Source organism: Aethalodelphis obliquidens, unplaced genomic scaffold (genome assembly GCF_003676395.1).
Source record: "Aethalodelphis obliquidens isolate GAN/ISIS:26980383/991018 unplaced genomic scaffold, ASM367639v1 scaffold37, whole genome shotgun sequence".
Classification (NCBI taxonomy): domain Eukaryota; kingdom Metazoa; phylum Chordata; class Mammalia; order Artiodactyla; family Delphinidae; genus Aethalodelphis; species Aethalodelphis obliquidens.
Window position 1 is genome coordinate 6026580 of NW_020837981.1, and position 25828 is coordinate 6052407.

General features: G+C 45.8%; 1 protein-coding gene and 2 long non-coding RNA genes across 5 annotated transcripts; 1 reads left to right on the forward strand and 2 right to left on the reverse strand.

Annotated features, from left to right (window-relative positions):
* Positions 1 to 9: 9 nt before the first annotated feature.
* Positions 10 to 8800, reverse strand: LOC113632537 (uncharacterized). The gene is made up of 3 exons (XR_003437849.1): positions 7783 to 8800; positions 4071 to 5321; positions 10 to 52 (listed from the first exon to the last, which is right to left on the reverse strand). It is a non-coding gene; the product is annotated as an uncharacterized LOC113632537 (long non-coding RNA).
* Positions 4522 to 16775, forward strand: PLAC9 (placenta associated 9). 2 transcript variants are annotated; one of them, XM_027129745.1, is made up of 4 exons: positions 4522 to 4601; positions 14756 to 14853; positions 16025 to 16163; positions 16643 to 16775. In XM_027129745.1, the coding sequence occupies exons 1-4, from the start codon at positions 4538 to 4540 to the stop codon at positions 16687 to 16689; spliced, it is 348 nt and encodes a 115-aa protein (XP_026985546.1). In that variant the 5' UTR covers positions 4522 to 4537; the 3' UTR covers positions 16690 to 16775. The 2 variants fall into 2 exon arrangements, with proteins under 2 accessions (XP_026985546.1, XP_026985545.1); XM_027129744.1 differs by having other exon boundaries at positions 16025 to 16150.
* Positions 10506 to 24216, reverse strand: LOC113632536 (uncharacterized). Of its 2 annotated transcripts, XR_003437848.1 has the most exons (3): positions 22867 to 24216; positions 12885 to 13449; positions 10506 to 10702 (listed from the first exon to the last, which is right to left on the reverse strand). It is a non-coding gene; the product is annotated as an uncharacterized LOC113632536 (long non-coding RNA). The 2 variants fall into 2 exon arrangements; XR_003437847.1 differs by lacking the exon at positions 22867 to 24216 and having other exon boundaries at positions 12885 to 14758.
* Between the last annotated feature and the right edge of the window lie 1612 nt (positions 24217 to 25828).

The following is a 25828-nucleotide window of genomic DNA, read 5'->3' on the forward strand; positions in this document are numbered from 1 at the left end:
GCGCATCCGGAGCCTGTGCTCTGCAATGGGAGAGGCCACAACAGGGAGAGGCCTGTGTACCGCAAAAAAAAAAAAAAAAAAAAAGAGAGTGAGTTTTAGAATCAGATCCACCTGCCTTCCAACCTGGGATCTGCAGCCCTCTGACCTAATCAAACATATCTTATGTGAAAAGGAGATAAAGACACCTTCCTTTTAGGTTTCTTGGGGCAAGGATTAAATGAAATAACATATGGACAGCCTGAGCACAACCTGTTTCAAAGAAGTTTAGCAAATATCAGAGTAATAATAAATAATGATACTTAATTGTCATCAGTCCCAGCTGGCCACCGTCTTGCTTTGAGGCCCAGCATATGGTTGGCATATTTCCCTAATTTCCCCAATTTTAACTTCATTGGTCATTTCTAGAGAACACTGGAAGGAGGACATTAGCAAACTGGGTCCTTATCATCCTGCCCAGAAGTTTTCCTTCATATGTTTGGGCTGGCTTCTGTTGGTAGCAGGAAATAAATTGATCGCCAAACACTTATCTTAAATCCAGCCCATGTATTGAGTAATTCAAGTAATTCTTTTAGCTCTACTGGATTTTTTGAGAAAGCAATTGAATCTTCTACTAATATCAGTATTTTGTCTCCTTTACGATAACTCTTCTTTTCACTAGTACTTTATTGCATCTTTCAGACCACAGATAATTAATAGTGGTGATGGATGGTGTCTTTACCTCATTCCTGGCTTCCTAAAGGATGCCACTCTCCTTTCTCCCGCAGGTATGTGCAAACCAGTTGTGTAAGGTAAAAGTAGTTATCTTATGAAGAAAATGTGCTTATATTTTCTTTATTTCTACCTCGTAGAGTTTGTTGTTGTTTTTAAGTCTGGGATGGCTATTTAATTTCATAAAATAATAGTTTCAGTATTTATTGAAATGATAAGCTTATTTTAGTTTTGTTTCTCTGACCTTATAACAGACATGATGCCGAGAGACTTTTTTGGACCTCCACTTGGGAATGAATAGCTAAAACAACAACTCGTTTTATGTTCAAATTAGTGGCTAAAGGATGGACTGTGCAATAGAGAGCAGGCTATTTAGATGTCCATGTGGGAAAATAATTTAAGCTTGAATCATTCCTTGGAACCACATAAAAATTCTAGAAGTATTAGAGGTTACACCTTTAAAAAAACTTTAGGTTATTTGAAGAAAATGTTGGAAAATACTTTTATATTTGAGGAATCAAATATAATTTGATTATATTTGAATATAATTTGATTATATCCCTGATGTGAGGAATCATAAGCAAGTTGTAAAATCTAGAAGCCATAAAAGAAAATATTGAGAAATTTGGCTACCTAAATAAATATCTAAAACTTCTGTATGATGAAAGATATCACAAAGAAAGTTAAAGACAATAGAAGAATGGAAGAAAACATTGCCAACATATCTATCAGGCATTACTGGATTAATAATCAGAATATGTAAAGAAAAGAGGGAAAAATAGAAAAAAGTATTTGACTAGGCAAATAAAGCTCATCTTCACTCAATAAATAGCATGTAAATAGAAGCAAAAAGGTAACATTTTTTTTCCATCATCAAACTATCAAAATATCAAAAGATAAATATTCAGTGTTGGAGAAAGTACAGGGCTGCCAGATCTACTTCAGCTCTTCCCACTCCAGATGTATTTTATGTAAATGGCGTCCCCTACAGCACAACTGCAACATAAACTACAATGTAACTGGGTGCACCTTGGAGCCTTGCTCTCAGTGCCCCGCCCCTCCTTTGGGCTTAGTAAGAGCCTTTGGCATATCTAGCAAAATGTAAAAGGCCCTCTGAATCACTGATTCCTCTTCCAGGAATAAGGCCTTTCAGAAATACAGAATTATGTAATATGTACATAAAGATATATGCAAAAGGATGTTCACTGAAGCATGCTTTATATTGGAAAAAAACACAAGGAAACAAACTCCATGTCCATCAACAGGAGATCATCTGGACAAATAATAGCGCCTTCAATCATGAGATATTTTGCCTGTCTCAGGTTTAGGTGTACTAACATAGAATGATCTTTAAGATTTGGTGTTATGACTGAGATGAACACGAAGGTGGAAGCAAATCCCCAAAATATATTATTCAATCCTATGTTTATATATTTGTGTCTGAATTTATATTAGATCGATAGGGAATGCACAGACAAGGAACTGGAAGAGTCCACCAAGCTGAGGGAACTTGACTGGAATTGAGAGAGCCTGGGACCTGGGACCTGGGACCCTTTGCTGCAGTGCTTGCACCTGGACGAATGTCTCCTCCAGCAACATAATACAAAGAAACTATACAGGACTAAAAATAACTACGTGCGTGGGCAGTTGGGGCAAATTAGGAACAACAAGATACAAAAGGACCAAAACCCAACGGCCACTTCTGAGGAACCGGGAGCAAAAGCAGGGTACTGTGCATGCGCCCTGCACGCAGCACTACCAAGGGGGTGGGCAGACCACCTGACCACCCCTCCAGCAAGACCCCTGGACCCACCCCTACCCTCACCCCACATAAGGAACCAGCTCAGCCTCCCCTCCCCCCCAGGGAGTAAGCAAGGGAAACTGTTACTTGTTTTCACTCCCTTGTGCTGCAGCACCAGTCCCAGTAAAGCCTTGCCTGAATTTCTTGTCTGGTTTCTTATCAATTTCTGTTGATTAAGAAGCCCAAGAAGCCTGGTCTGTAACAGAATCGCCCGGTAGGGGGCGTTTGTGACAGGGAGGGGTTTTACCCTGCATGCTTTATTACTTTGCGCCTCTACCACAATAAGAAAATATTGTATATATGTTGTTTTTATTGCAAATTCAAAATATGAGGCAGCCCACTTATTCTGAGCTTCAAACCTGTGGGTTTGACTGTTCTTTGACAACTTCCCACCGAGGTAAACTACCAAGAAAGTCCTATTACCAAGTGTGAAACCTTCTTGGCATTTCTGAAATAAATCCTTCTTTTGAGCCAGTTCATGTGGGCATCCCAATTCCCAGGAGAGCTTTTTAAAAATTTAGATCCAAGTCTCTGTCCAAGATCTGCTGACTCAAAACCTGAATTTCTGTTCCTGAGGCTATTATCTGGAGGAAGAAGTGAGAAGGAAGGATTATTGCTTAGTGTGGTGGCTATATTTGTACAATTGCACAGCCACAGTCTGTAATAGAGAAGGCAGAGGTGCAGCCTTGATCTGCAAGGGCTCCAGTTAACCCTAAAGGGGCCCCTTGATGGATAAAAACATACTCCTGGGCTTGGCGATGAAGGGGCTCCACTGGCAGCCAGGACATGCACTCAAGGCTCTGCAGTGCAGATGTTAGGGCTGTGGCTTTTGCTTTCCCAATCTTAACTTTTTTTTTTTTCACTTGTTGAGTGGGTGTGTCCCATAGGTGAAGGTTCAACTACTGTTTTTTTTTTTTGTTTTGCGGTACGCGAGCCTCTCACTGCTGTGGCCTCTCCCGTCGCGGAGCACAGGCTCCGGACGCGCAAGCCCAGCGACCACGGCTCACGGGCACAGCCGCTCCGCGGCATGTGGGATCCTCCCAGACCGGGGCACGAACCCGTGTGCCCTGCATTGGCAGGCGGACTCCCAACCACTACGCCACCGGGGAAGCCCCCAACTACTGTTCTTTAAGCTGGAGGGAGGTGGTGATGATTTGAAGTTAACTGAAAAACCCACCCAGCTCTTACTCTGGGTTTGCTTAGAATGGAGAAAGAACCCGGCTCTCACTAATACGTTGTATCAATATATTATTATCTACCAATAACAGAACTGGATTCAAATCCTGACTCCACATTACACCAAGTGTGTGACTATTGGCAAGGCTCTTAACATCTCTGAGCCTCAATTTCTTGGTCTGCAGAATGGACGTAATGATGCACTCCTGATGGGGGTGCAGTGAAGATCAGAGAGATGGTGTATGTAGAATAAATCAAACAAAGCTTAGTTACTGTTCATTCATACTGGGGTGGTCACTAGACCACGAACTCCTCAAGTGCAGACATGTGAATAATTTCGTTTTCTCCCCCCTCCAAAGTTTACCTAACACTAACTCGTACAGACCTTAAGTATGTGCTGAACACTCTCTCCGATGTCATGAGAGTTGCTTACTTGTTCCTGGTGGGCAGAGAAAAGCTTCCACACCCCGTGCAGTCAGGAATTCAGATCCCATGCCACAGGTGTGGGTGCCACTTCTCTCCAAACTGCAGTCCGCCCGTCTGTGAAATGGGCTCATAACGGAGCACTGGACCCCTGGCTGCATCGCCCACTCTGCTGCGCTCGGGCCCGGGGGAGGCGCGGCGGCTCAGAGCGCGGCCCCTCCCAGGGGAGGCGCTCAGCCTGGCGCGTCGCCCCTCCGCCCGCGGGGTCTCTGGAGGGGGCGGGCTCGCTCGAGCCAGAAAGCCCGGAGCCGCCCAGGAATCTTGGCGGGGACTGCGAGCATTTCCTCCCGGGCGGGCCGGCGCGATCCCGGGGAGGGCGGGGAGGGCGGCAGCGGGCAGACGCGGCGCTGCGCTCCGCCAGCCGGCAGCATGCGGCCCCTGCTCTGCGCGCTGGCCGGGCTTGCCCTGCTCCGCGCCTCGGGTGCCTTCACCGGTGAGTGGGGCCCGGACGCAGGGCGGGGGTCGGGGAGGCCGCGGACCGCGAGGAAGGAGCAGGAGAGAGGGAGGGAAGAGGGAGGGAGATGGGAACGAAGCCAGATGGAGAGGGATGGAGAGAGGGAGATGCAGGGAGGGAGAGAGATAGATAGATGGTGAGAGAAATTGCAGAGAAAGATGGAGACAAAAAAAGGCAGAGAGATAAAGGCAGGGGAACAGAGAGAATTACAAAGGAGAGAGGGAAGAATACAGAGAGCAAGGGAGAGGCTGGGACAGAAAGAAACTTTGGAGGTAGACAGATGGGTCTGAACTATGAATGAGGAGGATAGAGAGAAAAAGCAGTTTGAGAGGCAAACGGAACAAGAAGGAAGGAAATAGAGGAACTAAAATGGCAAGAGAAAGGGGGTGGGGGAGAGAGAAAGGGTGAGAGGATACTGAGGAAGAGAGGCCGATTTGAGAGAGACAAAAAAGGAGAGAGGGAGTGGAGAAACCCATTGCCCCAGGTCGACGGGAAAGAGAGGAGGAGACCAGGATCACAAGGTGGAAGGTCAAGTCTGCAGGGTGGGGCAGCCCCAGCTCCCCACCCTCCAGACCAGCCCTGCCCAGAGGGCCTGCAGAGGCGCCCAGGCCTGGCCCAGCACAGCCGGTCAGGGCCCAGGCAGGAGGCCCCTGGAGGCCACGGCTTTACCTGCCAGGTAGTCTGAGGGGCTTCTGCAGTCTGTGGAGGCGGCCAGTTGTCAGCCTTTTGGAGAGCTTCCCTGAGGGCCTGAGCTGCCTTGGGTGGGTGGGAGGAGGCTGCGGGAGGGAGAGGCCCTCTGGATGCTTCACTGGCTGGGCTCCTTGCCGTGCCCTGTCCCTTCTACCCTTCCCTGACAGCAGTCTTAGTGCTGCCCCTTCACCGGTGAGGCTCGGACAAGGTGGCTGCAGAGGGACTGACTGTATGCACAGGTGTTCCTTCCACCACCCCAAGACTGCACTTGATACAGCACTTTACACGCCACGTTCCCATTTACCCAAGGTCTCTTGCTGGCCTCAACCAGAGGCAGCTGATGCCCATCCCAGTTGAACGGGCGAGGGGAAGGCTCAGTCTCTCCAGGCATCCAGGGACCCTACCCCTTCAGCCAGGCCCTTGTCCACACTTAAGGCTGCTCCCCCATCAACCTGGAGCCGGTGGCTGTGAGTCACCCTGCCCTGTGTTAAGATGGAAGCTCCCCTGACCTCTGGCCCAGCCCCTTTCAGGCACAGGGAACTGTGGGAGTGGGCATCCAGGGAAAGGGTTGAGGCCAGTCTTGATCCTGGGCAGCCCCTGGCTGAGTGAACTTGGGTGAGTCATGTCACCTCTCTGAAGCTATTTCCTCTTCTGTAACGTGGGGAGAATGGTACCCACCAGCAGAGCTGGATGAAAGGGAAGTACCCAGCACGGAACATCTGTCAACACACATTGTCTCCTTCCCTCGTCCCCTCGGACAGCTCCGCTGAGCTCTCTGAGGCCCAGTTTTTCACTGAGGTTGGCTAAGGAGGACCAACAACCCTTTCCTCACAGGCTGTGTGAGGAGTGGCTGGGACCATGCAGCACAGAGCCCGGCCCAGGTGCTGTCCTTTTTCTCTGCCTCCCCGCCCTGCCCCATCTTGCCTGGAGTCCCCACCTCCAGGAGCTGAGGGGACAAAGCCGAGTCTGTGCTCCCCCAGAGGGAGGAGCTGGCCGCCCACAGTGGCAGACTTTTTGTGGCCCCTTTAGCTATGACTGGTATATACATTTTAGCTTAAAGCCATTTTTAAACATTATTTTCCTCCTGATCATCCTCATTGCTCCAGATTAAGAAAAAAAAAAGAGGAGAGTATAAACATATTAATGTAATTTCACACTGAGTTCACACATTTTTGTGTATAACCTTTCAGACTTCAGACAATATACCATGGTTTTTCTTAACTGTTGATTATCAAATCTGTTGGCTATAAACACAGAATAGAGACCTAGAGATTGTCATACTGAGTGAAGTAAGTCAGAGAAAGACAAATATGATATTGCTTATATGCGGAATCTAAAAAAAATGATAAAAATGAACTTTACAAAACAGAAACAGACTCACAGACTTAGAGAACGACGAACTTATGGTTGGGAGGTGGGGGAGGGATACTTAGGGAGTTTGGGAGTGACATGTACGTACTGCTGTATTTAAAATGGATACCCAACAAGGACCTATTGTACAGTACAGGGAACGGTGCTCAATATTATTTAACAACCTAAATGGGAAAAGAATTTGAAAAAGAGTAATAATAATAAAAAGAATAGTATAGTGAACCACCATGTGCCCATCACTCTGTTTCAACAAGAATGGATTCCTGACAGATCTGGATTCATCTATTATCCCTACCTTCTCTCCCCTCCCTTAGATTATTTTAAAGGAAATTCCAGGCATTATATATTTTTATCTGTAAGTACTGCCTTATGTATTTCTAAAAGATAAATAATCTTTTAATAACAATACCATTATCACTCCCTAAAAATGGACAATAATTCCATAATGTCATCAAAAATCCAATCAGCGTTCAACTGTCCCTGATTGTGTGATGTTTTTATATTTGGTTTGTTTGATCCAAATAAGGTACACACATTGCTTTTGGTTGATATATCTGTTAAGTTTCTTTTAGTGAGTTTTAAGTTTCTTTAGTACTTTTTCCCCTCTTTTTTCTTAAAATTTATTTGAAGAAACTGGGTTGTTAGTCTTATAAAGTTTTTCCCATTTAAATTTTAGCTGATTGCATCCCCCAGGTGTCATTTAAATTGTTCTCTCCCCTATATTGTCTATAAACTGGTAGTTAGATCTAGACGCTTCAGCTAATTCCAATTAGATTTTTTTTTTGCAAGAATACTTTAAGATGGTTTATTGCTTTAATTTTCATTTCTTTGATTACTACCAAAGTTGGATTTTTCTTCAAAGGCGTATTGGTCATTTCTGCTAATTCTTGTGAATTGTCTTAGACTTTTCCATCGTGGTAGTGGGATTTTTTCATATCAATCTATAAAAGTTCTTTATGTGTTGAGTGAAGCAGACTGTCTTATGCTACTTGTAGAGAATTTTTTTTTTTTTAAGTTAAGGCTTCAGTTAATCTCCTTTCCTATTTTACTATCAGAGGGATATCAAGTCCTAGAGCCTAGTCCTATTAGCCATTCTCACCCATGCCTTGGGGCCCACGGGGGGAAGCTCTCACTGTCCACCACCGTTCCAGGTCTCTGTGGACATCTGTCTTCCATTGGGCTTCTGCTTTTTGCTTTGGGTGGAAGAGGAAGACGCTGAAGGGCTGTGGTGAGGATCACTGCATTTCTTCTTACAAAAATGGATGTTGTGGGGAGGGAACCTCTCAAAGACAATCTGATTCAACGTACACAGTTGGGCTCTTGTTGGGCCTCAAGACAGGTGCAAAGATGTCATGTGTATAGGTCCCCTTTGCCCCATTCCTGTCCAGCCCCTCATTTTACAAAGGAGGAAGCTGAGACCCCCCAAGATAGGAGGCCCTTAACTCATCACAGAACTGCCAGAACATAGTAGAGACAGTGTCTTGCAGGTAGGATTCAAATCCTGTCCCTACTACCTACTAGCAGTGTAGTCCTGGGCATGTTACTCAACCTCTTTGATCTTTGGTTTTCTAATCTATAAAAAACTGATAAGTAAGAGTACTGAGCTCACAGATAGAATTAAATGAGTTAATGCATGTAAGCACTCAACAAAAAGCTTGGCCCAGAATAACTGATCACAAATTGACAGTAGCTTCAAATATAGAGTGTGGTTGTGCCCATTCTAAAGGTGAAGAAACTAAGGATCCAGCAAGTGGGATTGGCTTGTAGCAGAGCCCAGAGAGCCCGGTCAGCCCTGAGCCCTCTGTTTGCTTGTCGGAGAAGCCCCTCCCAAGCATCCCTTGGACTCCTGCACAGGTATAGTCCTAGAGCAGGTGCCTCCCCGTCTTGAGGAGACCTGGTCAGAGTGATCTAGTGAAAAGCACTGGCTCCGGGTGGAGAGGCGGGGCTGCAGGGGCTTTCACTGACCTGCTTAGTCTCCAGTCCACCTGGTGAATGACCTACATGGCATTTGCACATCATCTGGCGGTTCCAAGGCAACTTCAAATGCAGGATCCCCTTGGATCAGCACAGCAGTCCCACCAAGTAGACAGAGCAGGGCAGATCCCTCACAGACGAAGCTGAGTCAGAGGCAAAGAACACAGTTCAGTGGAGGTGGGACCGTGCCTCTGACTCCCAGACTTGTGAGTCCCAGACAGTGTGTGGAGAGAGGTTTATCCTGGATGGCTTCCTAGACCTCAGCATGGTGGGGGTTTAGGAATGTTCTAGTACTTTATAACCCAGTGGATTATAAATCACCATATTCCAAGGTAGAAGGAATCTGGTTTCCTGGATGGCCTTGGAGAGCGGAGCTGCCTGCCAGCCCTGACCATCAGCCAGTCCACCTCTGAACTGATATGTGAGAAAGAAATAAACACACGTGTGATTGAGGGGGACTCTTTGTTGCAGCAGCTCAGCTTGTATCCTCACTTACCCAGACGCCGACTGTATTGGACTGACATTGGTAAGCTCTCAGAGTGATCGGCAAGGCTCAAATCCACATCTGGAAAATGACCAGAGAACAAGGGAGACAGAACGTATCACTCCCAAAACAAAACAAAAATGTTCCTTAGCATCTGAGCTCCCTCTTAGGGGCCTCAAGTGTCCCTCTCCTGTTTCAGCCAGAGCACATCCATAGACTAGAGTTCTTCATATAGTTGTTTGAAAATAGTGTTCTTCTGATTTAAAAAAAACAAAAAACAAAAAAATACTGATGGTTTGGAATGAAGCACAAATTTTAATACAAATATCAAATGTGGTCAAATTTATTAGACTATTATATTGACTGTGGTCAAATAGAATTAACCCCCAAGTGCCAAGTGTGGCTGGTCAAAGCAGCACCTTTCAGGGTCAGAAATCCTTTGAGTTGTGTGCGCCTTCTTAGTGTTCGGATCCAGAAACAAAAGGTCTCCTATGCCTGTCAGTGGGAGGGGTGGGGGGGAGGCCCAGTGGCCGTGTCCCTTTAACTGGTGCCTGCACTGGGCCTCCCGTCTCCACTGGCAGCCTGCTCTCACCATGTTCCATCCACGCCCGCCATCCGGGGTGCGCATAGGCCCTGAGCGGAAGCCAGGCCAGAGAAAACAACCCTGCATCCAAGAAGGTCCATTTCAAAAAAAAAAAAAAAAAAAAAGAAGGTCCATTTCCCAACTGGCCAGGTCAGGGAGGGCGGGAGCGAAGGAGGGAAGGGAGCACCGGGAACCACAGCCTTGGCCGCTCATGGTCAGTCGTGATAATCCTTCAGCTTCCCCCACTCTTCCTCTGGTCTAAGCTTCCCCAAAGCCCCGTGAAACTGGCGTTATCGTGAGCCCCTTTCTACTGGTGAGGAAGCGTGAAGCAAAGGGAGCCCTTGCCCAGTTCTTGCCTTGCGGGAGCTTCTGGGCCAAGAAGCAACATGTCCTTGACTCATCCTGGTTCGGTCTTTGTAGCTAATTTCTGAGGCCTGAAAGACAGAGGCAAACCTTGGATGAGCTGCGTCTGGCAGTGCCTCCGCCTCCATCCCCAAACCCGTGTTGCAGAGGAGGCAGCAGAGGCTCAGGGAGAAGAAAGTTCCCACGGCCCCGCACCAATTCATGGCTGGGAACGGAGGTCTGCAGTGTGTTTTCTGCCATCATGCGCTGAGGTCAATGCCATGAGCACCCACGTGGGGGAGGGAGCCGCAGCACAGGGTGGCCTGGCTCTGCCCCAGCTCTCTCTCAGCAGAGCTCCTCCGGAGGCCTGGATGAGCTCATGGACGGTTGTGCAGTGCAGCCCAGGGCGCAGCTGCGTCCAGATGTGATGCATTAGTGCTGTGTGATTTGGAGAGCAACCTCAGCCCAACCTCTTCCCTGGAGGGGTTTGGGAGCCAAGTGAGCCCTCATCGCTGACACGTAGAGAACAGGGTGTTTTAGGCTGAGGGAGGGAGCAGATTCATGTTGTTCGTGACTTCCAGAGCTGGCAGAGCCCCACTTGGCCGGCAGGGTCATGTTGCTTCCTCTTGGCCTAAGCTGGGAGGAGGGGGAAGAGTACTTTAGGGTCTGGGAGGGGGCAGGTGGGACTCAGGGGAACGTCTTGGCCTAAGGCCCCTGGGTGGAGCTTGCAGAGGGTGTGTGTGGGCCCGGACCTAGACCGAGACAGACCCCCTCTTCCCTGACAGCCCTCTATTTGGGTGAAAACAACTCTGCCTGCCCCCTCGAAATCTTTTCTCTCTAGCTGAGCACCCCAGTTTTTTCAGCTGGCACAAAGGAGTCAAAATCTGGACTCCCTTCACGGTGGCCACCTTTAGCCCTGCCTCTGCCTGTCGAAAGCCTTCTCACGATGAATAGCCCAGAATGGAGCGCAGCCCTCCAGGTGGGGTCTCTCAGACCACCCACCCCCCGACACCCATCCTGAACATTTTGTATCAATGCACGAAGCCCGTGGCTTCTGCTTTTTGCTAACAACCCCATCAGAGAACTGGCTTTTATTATGGAAAATTTCAAACCATACATACAAAAGTAGAGAGAATAGCAGAGTTAACCCCATGTCCACATCACCCAGTTTCAACAGTTACCAATCTTGGCCAATCTTGTTTGCTCAATACTCCCACCCATGCCTCCTCCCACTCCCAGGCCTGGGTTATTTTGAAGTAAAGCCAAGACATCATAGCATTTTACCTATAAATATGCTCAGCATAGATCTCTAAAAGGCTCCCTTAAAAAAAATAACCAAAGTTATAACATCCCCTCCCTCCCTAAAGTCAACAAGACCATTGTTGTTGTTTTTTTAAATACTTATTTATTTTCTTTCTTTTTTTCTTTTGGCTGCATCAGGTCTTAGCTGCGGCACGCAGGATCTTCGTTGCGGTGCACAGGCTCTGTAGTTGTGGTGCGTGGGCTCTGTAGTTTTGCGGCACGCAGGCTCTCTAGTTGAGGCACACGAGCTCGGTAGTTGTGGCGTGCAGGCTTAGTTGCCCCACGGCACGTGGGATCTTAGTTCCCCGACCAGGGATCGAACCGGCATCCCCTGCATTGGAAGGTGGGTTCTTTACCACTGGCCCACCAGAGAAGTCCCAAGACCATTGTTTTTTTTAAAGTTATTTATTTTTGGCTGCGTTGGGTCTTCGTTGGTGCGTGCGGGCTTTCTGTAGTTGCGGCGAGCAGGGGCTACTCTTCCTTGTGGTGCGTGGGCTTCTCATTGTGGTGGCTTCTCTTGTTGTGGAGTACAGGCTCTAGGCGTGCGGGCTTCAGTAGTTGTGGCACGTGGGCTCAGCAGTTGTGGCTCGCGGGCTCTAGAGCGCAGGCTCAGTAGTTGTGGCGCATGGGCTTAGTTGCTCCGCGGCATGTGGGATCTTCCCGGACCAGGGCTCGAACCCATGTCCCCTCCATTGGCAAGTGGATTCTTAACCACTGTGCCACCAGGGAAATCCACCATTGTTTTTTGAACAGGTTTTTCTAAGTTCAGTGGATGGACATAATGAAGGGGAGAATGTAAAAACCCAAACTGTTCTCCACAAAAGATGCTCAGAGTGGAAGGAAGTTTTGCCCCTGCCTTGGTTCTCGCCCCTGAGTGGAAGAGCTGAGATCCAGAGAGAGTTGAGACCAGGGACTCGCAGGGCATGGGGACTCTGACAGAGCTCCAGAAGGCCAGCTGGCTGAGGTGGGGCCAGGGGAAGGCCAGGGTGCCTGGGGTCCAGTCGTTTGCTGACTGTGTGATCTTAGACAAGTCACTCAGCCTTCAGAGTTATACATTCATCACCAGCAAAATAGCTCACTATCCTTACCCCAAGACCTGCCAACCTCGGGCAACCCAGCCAACATCGAAGTCTTACAAGAGTTTTGCATCTACAAAGATCAAGTCCAAAAACTCTTACCCCTGCTCTGCTTCAGATGCCCACAGCCTTGGTATTGTCACTGTGAAGCTGCTCTACCTCTAAAAGCTGAAATTGCAATATCCCTTATCACTTGTTCCTTCTGTTACTCCCATCATCTCACTGAGATCTGCAGTGCCCTCAGCCCTTCCATTTCTCCCAATTATTGGCCCTCTTATTGCCTTCTCCTTCGTTATTCAAGCTAGATGCCCGAGCTCGTCCCCTTAAGCCCTTGCTGGTCGAATCCTCAGTTCCTCTGCACTCTTGCTCTTCACCGCACTCATGCCACAGACTCCCAGGTTTCAGCTCATCAGCCATCTGTCTCTGCTGCTGACACCCACCTGCTGAGCTGCTGCGGGCGGGCTTCCTTGTGATGTCAGGTTGTTCTGCATCATCCTCCTAACCGCCTTCCTCATTCTCCTCATCCCCTTTTGGAGCCCCCTCTTTATTCAAGCTTCTTACCCAGGGGTGGGCTGATACACTGGCTTTCGGAAAACAAAAAAAAGCATTTGTCAGTTTCCATGGTGGAAATACTTTCACCACGGCTCCCATTTTAGTGGCTGTGTCCAACAACCCACTCACAGAATTCCTGATAATACTTCACAACTCGCTTTCCTTTCCTAACCCTACACGAATTTTCAGCAGATGATTCCCCTCTTACTTTACCGAGTGAACGGAGGCCATCAGATGGGACTCCCTCAACTTCTTGGCCCTTTAAGTAGAACTTTTTTACCCATTTTTGCTGCGTTTCCTCTCTCTTCCTTCCTTCCACATTTGACCCCTACCCCCACCACCATTTCTGGATTCCGTGGCCTCACATCTCTTCGGGAAATGCATTCTTTCAGTTCTGGCTTCCTCCTGTCCTCAGGCTATAAGCATGGTTGCATTTCTTCAATGCTTAAAAACCTGGAAACAACAACAATAAACACTGCTTTAGATCACCTTGTGATCTGATCTCCCTTCCTTCACAGCCAGGCTTCATGGAAATGTTTTCTAGGATCTTAGTTTCCTCCTCCTGACTTTTCCTTCCCTTCTCATCCCACTGCGACTAGACTTTGCTCTGTCGGCACCTCTCCACTAAAAGCGCTGGGACGGCATTCAGCATCCACTTTTCTGTTGCTCCGAGTCCTTATCTTGCTAGACCTCCATGCTGCTTTAGGCCATGCTGACTGCTTCATCCTTTTGAAAGCTCTTGGCTTCTCCTTGCTTCTGGGGCAGCATCCTCCTTTCTGTGTGTCCATGTTCTCCGAGGACTCAGCCAACTCAGACGCCCTGCAGGTTATCTCAGAGCCACCAATACTGCAACTTGAGCTCAAAGCCCGGGCTCTAAGACTTCCGGTGTGAAGGTTGGTGGTGTGAGGAACCAAGGAGGAGCCAACGTTGGGGAGGAAAATGATGTTGAACAAACTGAACCTCAGATATTCCGCTTACTAGCTGTGTGACGTTAGACGTATCATTTCACCTTTCTGTGCATCAATTTCCTCATGTGTAAATTGGGGGTAATAATTGGTTGTAGAGGTTGACTGAGTTAACGCATTTGTTTAGCACTCACTCGTGTCAGATATTACTAACTGGTCACCAATGTCAATTACTATTACTATGACTACAATATCTCCATGCATTTTCTTCCTCTCTTCCTACGGTTACTGCCTCCTTTCATCACTTCTTACGCTGATTACTGCAGTAACTTCCTGCCTTCTAAGACGAATCTCTCCAATCCATTCTCTGTATTTTAAAAATTCACATATGACTGCATGACTCTCCTGTTGAAATAAACCCCAAAACAAGCATTGTGATTGGTTTATTAGGGCCCGGCCTTGTTTCCACGATCCACCTCTCCAGTCTCAACTCCCACCCACCCTGTACTTTCCAGCCACTTCAGGCTTCCTGAGGGTTTGTGCACTGAGCCATGCTATTTCATTCCTATCTTTGCACATGCCGTTCCTTCTGGCTGAAACCTTTCCTCCCTTCCTTTTCTTACCCAGTTCAGGCAGCACCTCCTTAAGGAAGCCTACTTGGGTCTGTAGGAGACCATGGCCAAGTGAGTGAGTGGGGCAACCCTACACTCACACCCTGATCCACACTGAGCCTTCCTCTGCTTCTCTTTGGACTGTTTTTAGGACCCACCTCCCTTGAGCCCCATGTTTGCAGGAGTCTCTAATGTTACAGGGAAACCGAGGGCCCCACAGTGACAAGACTTGTTTTCCTACAGCTGCTGAACCCTTCATCCCCTCCCGAGGAGACCCAGCTCGGACTGCAGGGTGTGACAGACACATGGCTGTCCATGGCCGGTTAGACGTCATAGAGGAGGTAATGAGGGTGACCTGAGAGGGCATGCAGCTTCAGGACCACCTGCCAGGCTGGTGGCTTTGGAGGGTTCAGGCCAATCTTGCTTTGGAAAGTTGGGGAAATCTGGGCCAACCCTGTTCCCTGGCCACTATGTTAAACATCTCCTTGCCCTACCTGGGCTGTTAGGCTGTCCAGCCCCCAACAGACCCTGCCTCCCCAGGACCTTGCTTCCCACCAGCCAGAGATCTCCCCATAATCACCAGATGAGAAGGTGGAAATTCTATTGCAGTGTTTTGTTACACAGCCACGGTTTGTAACCTGGGGTCCATAAACTTGTGTGGGGAAAAAAAATTGCACTTCATTTTCACAAACCTTTAGCCGAGATTTAGCATTCTCATTCACTATAAATACAGACAACAAACTGCAGGAGTATTAACAGTACTGTGACTTTGTCGGCAATAGAAATCACAGATAATTTCATCCTATTATAGTCATTGTGAATATCTCAATATACTGTTTACTATCAGTATGTCAAAATTTCAGTAGTAAAAAAAAAAAAGAAAAAAAAATTTCAGTAGTTGTTAGACCTGGTGTTAAATGAGTTAATAAATAGATAAATGTTTATATCAAAATTTAATTTTTATAGTTTAATAGTATTTTACTGCAGTTTATACCCTTGGAAATCCTGTATGTTTTATTTTTCTCAATGAAAGCATTTTTCTGATGGCGGTCTGCAGGTTTCACCAGACTGCTAATGGGGCTCATTTGTGAAAAAAGTTAAGAACCCTGAATAAAGAAAATTTCAAAATCCCAATACTGTCATTTGGCAGAATTGCCACCAGGGGGCGGGGTAACAAAAGGAATGTGAGCTCCCAGTGGTGACACCCTGAAATGGAAAAAAGAAGCCCAGAGTCCCTCCAAGCCCCAAACCAATGACTGGGTAACACCCGAGTGCCAGAGGCAGGAGCGAGCAGCCTTAGAGAGTGAGCTCCTAGGAATTTGTTATCTGGGGAGCTGAGAGGCAGGCAAGGGCAGGGCCTCAATCAAGAGGACCCAGGTCCCCTGGCACCCAGTTCTCTCCCCCACCACACCCTACTGGACTTCCAGGTGCTCCTTAGGATGTGGCTGATTAAGTGGGACTTGTCACCACTCTTGTCCTCTACTCCTCCCCCAACTTCTCTCCTTGCTTTAGACGGTGGAGAAGACAGTGGAGCACCTGGAGGCAGAAGTGAAAGGCTTGCTGGCTCAGCTGGAGGAGCTGGCTTGGAATCTGCTCCCGGGCCCCTTCAGCCTGATCCCCGACCTCGCAGAGGAGCCGGTGAGCAGCTCAGGTAGCAGAGATGACAGCCTCCAGGGCTGGGCAGCAGGGTGGGGATGGCTGCTCCACCCCCATGGTGTAGCCTGGACAAGCCAGGGAGGCTCCAGCTCCTCCTTGGGACAGAAGTGGGAGGCATCCTCCGGGCTCACCCCAAGTGTTCTCTGCCCCCACGCCCGGGGTTGCTGCAGCCTAGCATCGGGTAAGGGCACCTGGAAGAGTTCCACTCTCAGCACCACCCTGACTCAGAGCGGCTGCCTCCTTCCCTGGCCATTTACACACGTCACAGCTCCTACCCATCTCCCTTCTACTCCTCTGCCGCCACCAAACCCTATCAGGAAAGCCTGGCATCCCTCTCATTGGCAGTGGAGGGACTGCCACCTGCTCCCTCGAGCCCTGCGTCCTGGCACAGGAGTCCCCAGGGGACTGGGAGGGGAGGGCAGGCAGCCTTCAGCACCCTGTTTGCTCACTCCGAGGCCGCCCCCTTTCTTTCAGATCGCCTCTCAGCACCAGAGCAGGAGCCACCCAACAGCTGGCAGTGATACAACAGCTCTCCTCTGAGAACAGAGCCGTGAGCTCTGGCCTGCCGTCCTCAGCTTTGTGCAAAATAAAAGCTACTCCTTTGGTCCCCTCTGTGTCTGCTGACAGTGACCCCCGCAGCCACAGCCCCTTCTCCATCTGCTCCCATGCGCTGAGGCTCACACCCCCTGCAGGCTCAGACCTGTACTTCCGCTCTCCTTATTTATAGGGGTGGACAGGGCAGGAGTTACTTCAAGAGGTGAGGCACCTGAGATGCAGAATCGTTAAGGCGGCACAGTGGAAGGGCCCTTTGAGTAAACTTGTTACTCAAAATGTGGCTGTAGGTGAACAACAGGGGTGTCACCTGGGAGCTTATCAAAAATGCAGAATTCGGGGCCCTGCCCAGACCTCCTGAATCAGAATCTACATTTTAATGAGATCCCCAGGGAATCTGTGTGCACATTAAAGTTTTAAAAAATGTTTCTGTTGAGATAAAATTCAAAATTTTAACCATTTAAAACAGTACAAATTCAGTGGGTTCATAATGTGTAGTCATCACCACCTTCTAATGCCAGAAATTTTCATCACCCCCAAAAGAAACCCTGTACCATTAAGCAGTCACTTCCCATTCCCCCTCCCATCCTCCCTTGGAAACCACTAATATTTCTTTCTCTGTGGACTTGCCTATGCTGGACATTTCATATAAATGGAATCATACATTTTTGTGTATGATTGTGTCAGACACAAAGCCTTTTGTGTTTAACTGTTTTTCGCTTAGCATAATGTTTTCAAGGTTCGTCCATGTTGTAGCATGTATCAGTACCTCGTTCCTGTTTATGGCTGAATAATAATATTCCATTTTATGGATATATCACATTTTATTCATCCATTCATCAAATCAGTGGATATTTGGGTTGTGTGCACCTTTTGGCTATTATGAATAATGCTATGAACATTCATGTATAAGTTTGTGTGGATATATGTTTTCATTTCTCTTGGGTCTATAGTTAAGGATGAAATTGCTGAGTCAAATAGTAACTCTATGTTAAGTTTCTGAAGAACAACCAAACTGTTTTTGCATAGCAACTGTCCCAGTTTACATTCCTACCAGCAATGTATATATAAGGTTTTCATTTTTTCCTTATCCTCCCCTACACATCTTATTGATTATAGGCATCACACTAGGTGTGAAGTGGTCATCTCGTGGTTTTAATTTGCATTTACCTAATGACTAGTGATGCTGAGCATCTTTTCATGTGTTTGGCGGCCACTTGTATGTCTTTTTTGGAGAAAGGTCTATTCAAATCCTTTGCCCATTTTAAAAACTAGGTTGTCTTTTTGCTGTTGAGTTGTAAGAGTTCTTTATGTATTGTGGATACTAGGTTTTTATCAGATATATGATTTACAAATGTTTTCTCTCATATTCTGGGTTGTCTTTTTATTTTCTTTACAGTGTCCTTTGAAACAACAGTTTTGATGAAATCCAATTTATCTTTGTTTTGTTCCTTCTTGTTTTGGTGTCATATCTAAGAATCCACTACCACATCCAAGGTTATGAATCATTTAATCCTGTCTTCTAAGATTTTTGTAGCTTTAGCTCTTATATTTAGTTTTTAAAATCTATTTTAGGTTAATGTTTGTATGTGGTGTGAGGTAGGGATTCAGCTTCATTACTTGCACTTAGTTGAAGAGAATATTCTTTCCCCACTGAACCGTCCTGGCACCCTGTCAAAAATCAATTGAGCATAACGTTTAGGTTTACTTCTCAATTCTATCCCATGGTTCTGTATGTCTGTCTTTATGCCAGTATCACAGTTTGAATTACTATAGCTTTGTGCTAAGTTTTAAAATTAAGTATGAGTTCCCTGACTTTTTTGTTCTTTTCCAAGACTGTTTTGGCTATTTGAGGAAGAGTTCCTTGCAATTCCATATGAGTTTTAGGATCAGCCTGTCCACATCAGCAAAAGGCAGTTGGAATTCTGATATGGATTAGATTGAATCTGTAGAGCAGTTTTTAGAGTATTGCCATTTCCACAATACTAAGTCTTCCAATCCATGAACACAGGATGTTTTGTAGTTTTTGTATTTTTCAGGGTAAAGTCTTACACCACCTTGGTTAAATTTATCCTTATTTTATTCCTTTTGCAATGACTGTAAATGGAATTGTTTTCTTAATTTTACTTTCAGATTGTTCATTGCTAGTGCATGGATATATAAACGACTTTTTTGGTTGATCGCGTATCCTATTCTGCAACTTGGCTGAATTTGTTTACTAGCTCTAATGGGTTTTCTGTGGATATTTTAGGATTTTCTATATATAAGATTATGTAATCTGTGGATAGAGTTTTACTTCTTACTTTCCAATCTGGATGCCTCTTATTTCTTTTTCTTGCCTAATTACCCTGGCTATAACTTTCAATACAATGTTGAGTAGTAGTGGCAATAGCAGACATCTTTGTCTTGTTCTTGATCTCAAGGAAAAGCTTTTATTTTTTCACCATTGGGTATGCTTTTCGTAGATGCCCTTTATTTCAGGTTGATAGATTTTCCTTCTGTTTTTAGTTTCTTAGGTTTGTTATTATTATATGTGAAAAGATGTTGGGTTTTCGCAAATGCTTTTTCTGCATCAATTGAGATCATCATGTAGTTTTTATCCCCCTTCATTCTGTCAATATGTATTACATTGATTTATTTTTTACATATTGAATGCTCCTTGTATTCCTTTGATAAATCCCACTTGTTCATGCTGGATAATCCTTATAATATACTGCTAGATTCAGTCTGATAGTATTTCACTGAGGTTTTTTGCACATTTCTTGTGGCTTTGGTATCAGGGTAATACTGGTCTCACAGAATGAGTTAGGAAGTGTTTCCCCCTCTATTTGGGGGGAAAGAGTTTGAGAAGGATTGGTGTTACTTTTTCTTTAAATGTTTGATAGAATTCACCAGTGAAGGCTCCTGGTTCTGGATTTTTCCTCGTTGGGAGTTTTTGATTACTGATCCTTCTTATAGGTCTATTCAGACTTTCTATTTCTTCTTGAGTCAAATTTCAGACTTTGTGTGTTTCTAGGAATTTCCCCATTTCATCTAGGTTATCTAATATGTTGGCATACAGTTGTTAACAGTATTTTCTTATAATCCTTTTACTTCTATGAAGCTGTTAGTAATGTCCTCACTTTCATTTCTGATTTTAGTAATTGAGTCTCCTCTCTCCTTTTCCTGTCAGTCTAAAGGTTTGTTAATTTTGTTGATCTTTTTGAAGAAGCTTTTGTTTCATTGATTCTATTGTTTTTCTAGTCTCTATTTTGCTTATCTGCACTCTAATCTTTATTATTTCCTTCTTTCTGGTTGCTTTGGGTTTAGTTTGCTCTTCTTTTTCTAATTCCTTAAAGTGGGAGGTTAGGCTACTGATTTGAGATTTTTTTTTTCTTTTTTAATGTAGGCATTTACAGCTATAGATTTCCCTCTGAGCACTGCTTTCACTGCATCCCATAAGTTTGGGGCTTTCATTTTAATTAACCTCAAAGTATTTCTTAATTTCTCATTTCTTTAACTCACTGTTCTTTTTAAGTATGTTTAGTTTTCACCTACTTGTAAAATTTCCAGATTTCCTCCTGATGCTTCTTTTAAATTTCATTCCATTTTGGTCATAGAAGATACTCCGTGTGGTTTGAATCTTCTAAAATTTATTTAGATTCTTTTGTGGTCTATCTGGAGAATTTTCCATGTGCACTTAAGAAGAATGCATATTCTCTTGTTGGGTGGACAGTTCTATATATGTCTCTTAGGTCTAGTTGATTTATAGTGCTGTTCAAGTTTTCTGTTTCCTTGTTTATCTTTTGTCTAATTATTCTATCCAACAGGGAAAGTGAAGTGTTGAAGTCTCCAACTATTATTGTTGGGGCTATTTCTCCCTTCAATTGTCAGTCTGTTTCAAACTTTCTGGGGATCTATTGTTAGAAGCATATATGTTTATAACTGTTATATTTTGATGGGTTAACCATTTTATTAGGATATAATGTCCTTTGCCAATCTCTGCCTCTTAATTGGAGCATTTACTCCATTTATATTTAAAGTAATTACTAATAAATAAAGACTTGTACCATTTTGTTATTTGTTTTCTATGTCGTAATTTTTGGGCTCCTTAATTCCTCCATTATTGCCACATTTTATGTTAGATGGTTTCAAGTGTACCACTTGATTCCTTCTCCTTTCTTTTACTGTTTTTGTTATTTTCTGGGATTACATTAACATCTTAATTTATAAGTCCAGTTTGAATTAATACCGTTTCAATAGTATACAAAAGCTTTGTCTCTCTATATATGTCCTATATAGCTCCATCACCTGCCTTTAATGTTGTTATTGTCACAAATCACGTCCTTATACATTTTGTGCCCATCAACACAGTGTTATAATCCTTGTTTGGTGCAATTATCTTTTAAATCATATAGGAAAAAAAGAGGTGCTACAAACCAAAAAATATATATTAATACTGATGTTTATATTTACCTATGTTTATCTTTACCAATGCTTCATCTCTTCAGGTGGATTTGAATTACTGTCCAGTATCCTTTCATTTCAGTTTGAAGGACTTTCTTTAGCATTTCTCACATGAAAGGTCTACTAGCAAGAACCTGTCTCAATTTTTGTTCACCCAGGAATGTGTTAACTTCTTCATTTTTGAAGACTATTTTGCCAGATATAGGATTCCTGTTAACATTTCTTTTTGCAGCACACTGAATATGTCATCCCACTGCCTTCTAGCCTTTATGGTATCTGACAAGAAATCAGATGTTAATCTTATTGAAGATCCCTTGTATGTGACAAGTCAGTTCTCTATTGCTGACTTCAGGATTCCTTGTTTTTCAACAGTTTGGTTATAATGTGTCTCAAAGTGGATCTTCTTAAAAATACTACTTACGGTTCACTGAGCTCCTGAGATGTGTAGATTAATGTCTTTCATCAAATTTCTAAGCTTTCAGCCACTGTTTCTTCAAGTATTTCTGCTTTCTCTCTTCTCTTCTATGACCTCCATTATGTGTACATTGGTATACTTCATGATGCTGTCCCACAGGTCTTAGGCTCTGTTCATTTTTCTTCATTCTTTTTTCTTTTTACTCCTCAGATTGGGAAATCTCAATTGACCTATCTTGAAGTTTGCCAACTCTTTCTTCTCCCTTCTCAAATCTCCTCTTGAGCCCCTCTAAGTGATATTTAAAAATTTATAATTGTACTTTTCGACTGCAGAATTTCTATTTGGTTCCTTTGTGTAACTTCCTTTTATTGACATTCTCTATTTGGTGAGACATCATTCTCTTAGTTTCCTTTGGTCCTTTACACGTGGTTTCCTTTAGCTCTTTGAGCTTTTTAAAGGCAGTTGATTTAAAGTCTTTTCTTGGTAAGTCCAATATCTTGGTTTTCCTCAATTTCTATGAACAGATTTCTTGTTTTCCTGAGTATGGGTCATACTTTCTTGTTTCCTGGCATGCCTCAATAATTTTTGTTGAAAACTGGGCATTTTGAACATTATGTGAAAACTCTGGAAATCAGATTCTTCCCCCTCCCCAGAGTTTGTTATTGCTGCTTGTTGAATTTGTTGTAGTTTGTTTAGTGACTTTGTGAACTAGTTTTTTAAAGTCTGTATTTGGTGTGGTCATTGAAGTCTCTGTTCAGTTAACTCAGTGGTCACTAGTGATCCCACACAACTCCTTAAACTCCTGGAACAACCACAAAACCCCAAATTTCCCAGTCTTTACAAATGTGTTATGTGTGTTGGGGAAAATCTTTGGATACTCTGCCAGGCAGTCTATGACTCTGCCTGCTTCACTTTCTGCATGTGTAGAGCCTGAAGCTCAGCCAGAGGTGAGAGCTTACGGTCCTCTCAAGTCTTTTCTAAGCATGTGCCCAGCCGTAGGCATGTGTGTGGCCTTCTAGATTCCCAGGAATTAATGGGAGCACTCTAAAATCATTATTCCCCAAAGCATCACATCATCGGCCTTTGCTCCCCAAACTTTTCAATTTGTCTCCTGTTTGCCCCAACTGTTATCCCTCTCTCCAGGCATCAGTGCTAATGAATCTGCCTTCAAATGTCCCTGAGGGTTACCACCTCCTCCTTGGGAGAGTTCCAAATTAGGTAAAATAAAAGCAAGTCATTTGAGCCAGTCTTTCAGGGAGCAGTAAGAAAGATCAAAACCACCAACCATAATTCTTGAGAACAAGGTCCATTCTGCTCCATTCATTGCTAGGAACCTATAACAGAATGTGGATATTGTTTTTGAGGCTGATGCCAAGCTGCAGTGAGGAGGATAAGGCTGGAGTTAGTGAAAATGAAGCAAGATCCTCTCACCAAGACTCAACTTTGTTTTTTAAGCTTTTGTTTGGTTGCAAACTTTCATTTTCAGAGCTCTCATAAAGTTGATTCTGACAGTTTTTGCCATCTTATTTGTCACTTTCACGGAGGAACAGGCTTTTGGAGTTCCCTACTCTACCATTTTTGCTGACTACAATCAAGTTTAAGAAGCTCTGATCTAGTCTTCCCTTCATTTTAAGCCCAAAGAGGGGAAGTGGCTTATCCAGGGTCGCACAGCAAACTCAGCTGAGCTGAGACGGGAAAAGGGATGCCTGACTCCTGGACCAGTGCTCTTTCTGATTCAGGGCCGCGTCAGCTCTTATTGCTGGGAAGGAACCAGGTTCAGAGTGGACACCAGTATTAGGCCAAAGCAAGCTTTCCAAGGAGTAGGCGTTGAGGGTAAGAGCCCCTTACAGAGTTGAGACCCTGACTGACCAAATCCTTTGCTGAGAGGGAACCCTGTATAGGGCCAGTTGGAGGACTGAGTAATGATGTCCCTGTCCTTACAGGAACACGAGCAGAGAAGCTTTCAGGTTTGATGGGGTAAAAAATTTAAGCTAGTCTAGTATCTGCCTGGAGAAATGATTAGCTTGATTTCTGTTTTCATGTCTGACTCCACTCCATATCAGCCAGGGCAGGAAGGAGCTGAGGGCAGAAATAAGGGGCCAAGTCCTAGGCTAGGACTGTAACTCCCTGCCAAAGCACAAGGATGGGCATGGCACGGCCATCCAGTTGTTGCTTTGACCATGGGCATCTGCAAAGGCTCATCTTTCAGATCCTTCTTGCCAAAGCTGGGAGTGGACCGTCCCACCTCCCACCGCCGGACTGAAACACTCTGCCACCTGCTCACCTGCCCTGTGTGTGAACATTTCTAATTTCAGAAGTTCTCTGGCTCAGTGCAGGAGTATTTAGATCAGCATCAGAATATAAGGCAAGCAGGTTACAGATGCAGTTTCTTGGCCCCCATGGCTGCCCAGGGACCTGCACCTTTAACAAGCTCCTCAGAAGATCCTGATGCACACTAGGGTTTGAGAACCACCACCTAGGACCGTTTCCCCATCTACAAAGTGAGCACTCCAAGGTTCCTTTCTCAAATTTTGCACCTGAAGCAAGTGACTGATTGCCTCACCCTAGTCCTGTCCCTGTCCCTAACACACAGGGTTCATTCCAATGTCCCCACAGCTGTTGAAAACAGATTCAGGGCTGAACTCACCTCATGCCTCATCCTCTGGTTGCTATTCTGGAAGTGACATTAGATGTGCGGCATGGACCGGCCTTGACTAACACCTCCAGGAGGCAGGAAAAGACCCAGTGTAGTTTCCTCCCAGAAAGATGACCTGTAAGATCAATGTCTCCCTAATCTTTTTTTATCCTGAGCATCACCGTCAGTGTTAATAACCTTTTACGGATCTTAGAAGGCAGTAGGTGCCTTTCTTTCTCTCTGGAGAGATCTGTGAGGCATTCACATAGTCCTCCAGCCCATCCTTACTATGAGTTGGGTCCCATGGGCATGACCAAGAGGGAAGTCAGAGGGACAGAAAGGTAGAAAATAAGGACCAGGCTGAACACAGGTGGCCCCCAAGTGTGTAGGCCAGGGGTCTCAAACTCAAAGACGTGTAAGGGCCCAACAGGTAACGTGCACGTGGTATATCAATAGGGAGTAGTGGGGCCTGTGGCAAAATGGAGAGTACATACCTAAACAGGGCACCTGTGAGTTGGCTCCAGCAGCAACTGCTGTGCAGGAATTCTGGGCAAGCGTTACTAGAATTTTTGGCTTTTCATGAGAATCCATTCTTCCAGATTTTTAAAAATATGAAATCGCTCAATGCTTAAATGTTGGCAACAAATTCAAATGTCTAAAAGGACTTTTTGGGGACCAAAGCGAATGCACCTTCAGGTTAAATACTGCCTGTTGGGCACCAGGTTGGAACCTCCGGTGCAGACAATGGGACAAAGTAATGTCACAGAACATTTACAGTCACGTTATGGGAGGTTGAATCTAGACTCTGGCACAGTGCAGGAGGCCACCAAAGTCGGCCTGGACCCACGGCAAGTTGTGCAGTGCCTCACAGTTCATCCCACCAGGCAGGTCCCACCTGGCACCCAAGGGCAAGGGGCCCGCCCTTGGGGAAGGGCAGCCAAGCATGCTGGGTCCTGGTCAAGAGGCTCCAGGCACGGAAACTGAAGCACAGCTGACGTGACAAGCAGGGCCTGCCGTCCATCCCAGGGCCCACATCAGCCTTTCTGGCTGGGCAAGGCAGATCTAGGTAGACCAGGCTAGTGTCCAGCTCACGGCTGCCCCACGTCCCTTGGGACATCCCCTCTTCTATGTCCACAAGGCAGGGAGGAGGAGTCAGGGTGGTGTCCCCAAGCAGATGTCTACTCTGTGGACAAGCCACTCCCTGGGGCCCCTGCTAGGGCCCAGCAGGCTTGGGCTCCCACCATAATCTCTGATTCTCTCCTTTCTAAACTTTCAACGTAAGAAACCAGAAAGGGAGTGAAGATCCCTGACCAGAAAACAAGCTTTGGGCTTCTAGAAGTGACGACGACTTCTAGAAACTCTGTCCCTTCTGGACTTGCCTTCTCCTACCACCACCAACCAAGGGGCAAAGGGCCTGCCGGGGACCACAGCCAGGAGCTCCCTTTCAGACTGAAGGGTCCCTGAGGGGAGGAGCCGGTCTCACGCCTCTCTGATCCTCCTCGGTAAGGCCTCCCCCAGGAGTCATGCACACCCCCTCCTTCCTGTGCCCCTCCTTCCGGACCTGGCGGGAAGGACCACACTCCTCCTCCTCGCCCTAGTGGGCCTCACCGTG

What these genes read in the sequence shown, in the direction of transcription:
- PLAC9 (XM_027129744.1), top strand. Translation starts at nt 4,538, where the DNA reads ATGCGGCCCCTGCTCTGCGCGCTGGCCGGGCTTGCCCTGCTCCGCGCC. An exon ending in CGCCTCGGGTGCCTTCACCG is followed by an intron (nt 4,602 to 14,755) that starts GTGAGTGGGGCC and finishes GTTTTCCTACAG; the next exon opens with CTGCTGAACCCTTCATCCCC. An exon ending in GGTTAGACGTCATAGAGGAG is followed by an intron (nt 14,854 to 16,024) that starts GTAATGAGGGTG and finishes TCCTTGCTTTAG; the next exon opens with ACGGTGGAGAAGACAGTGGA.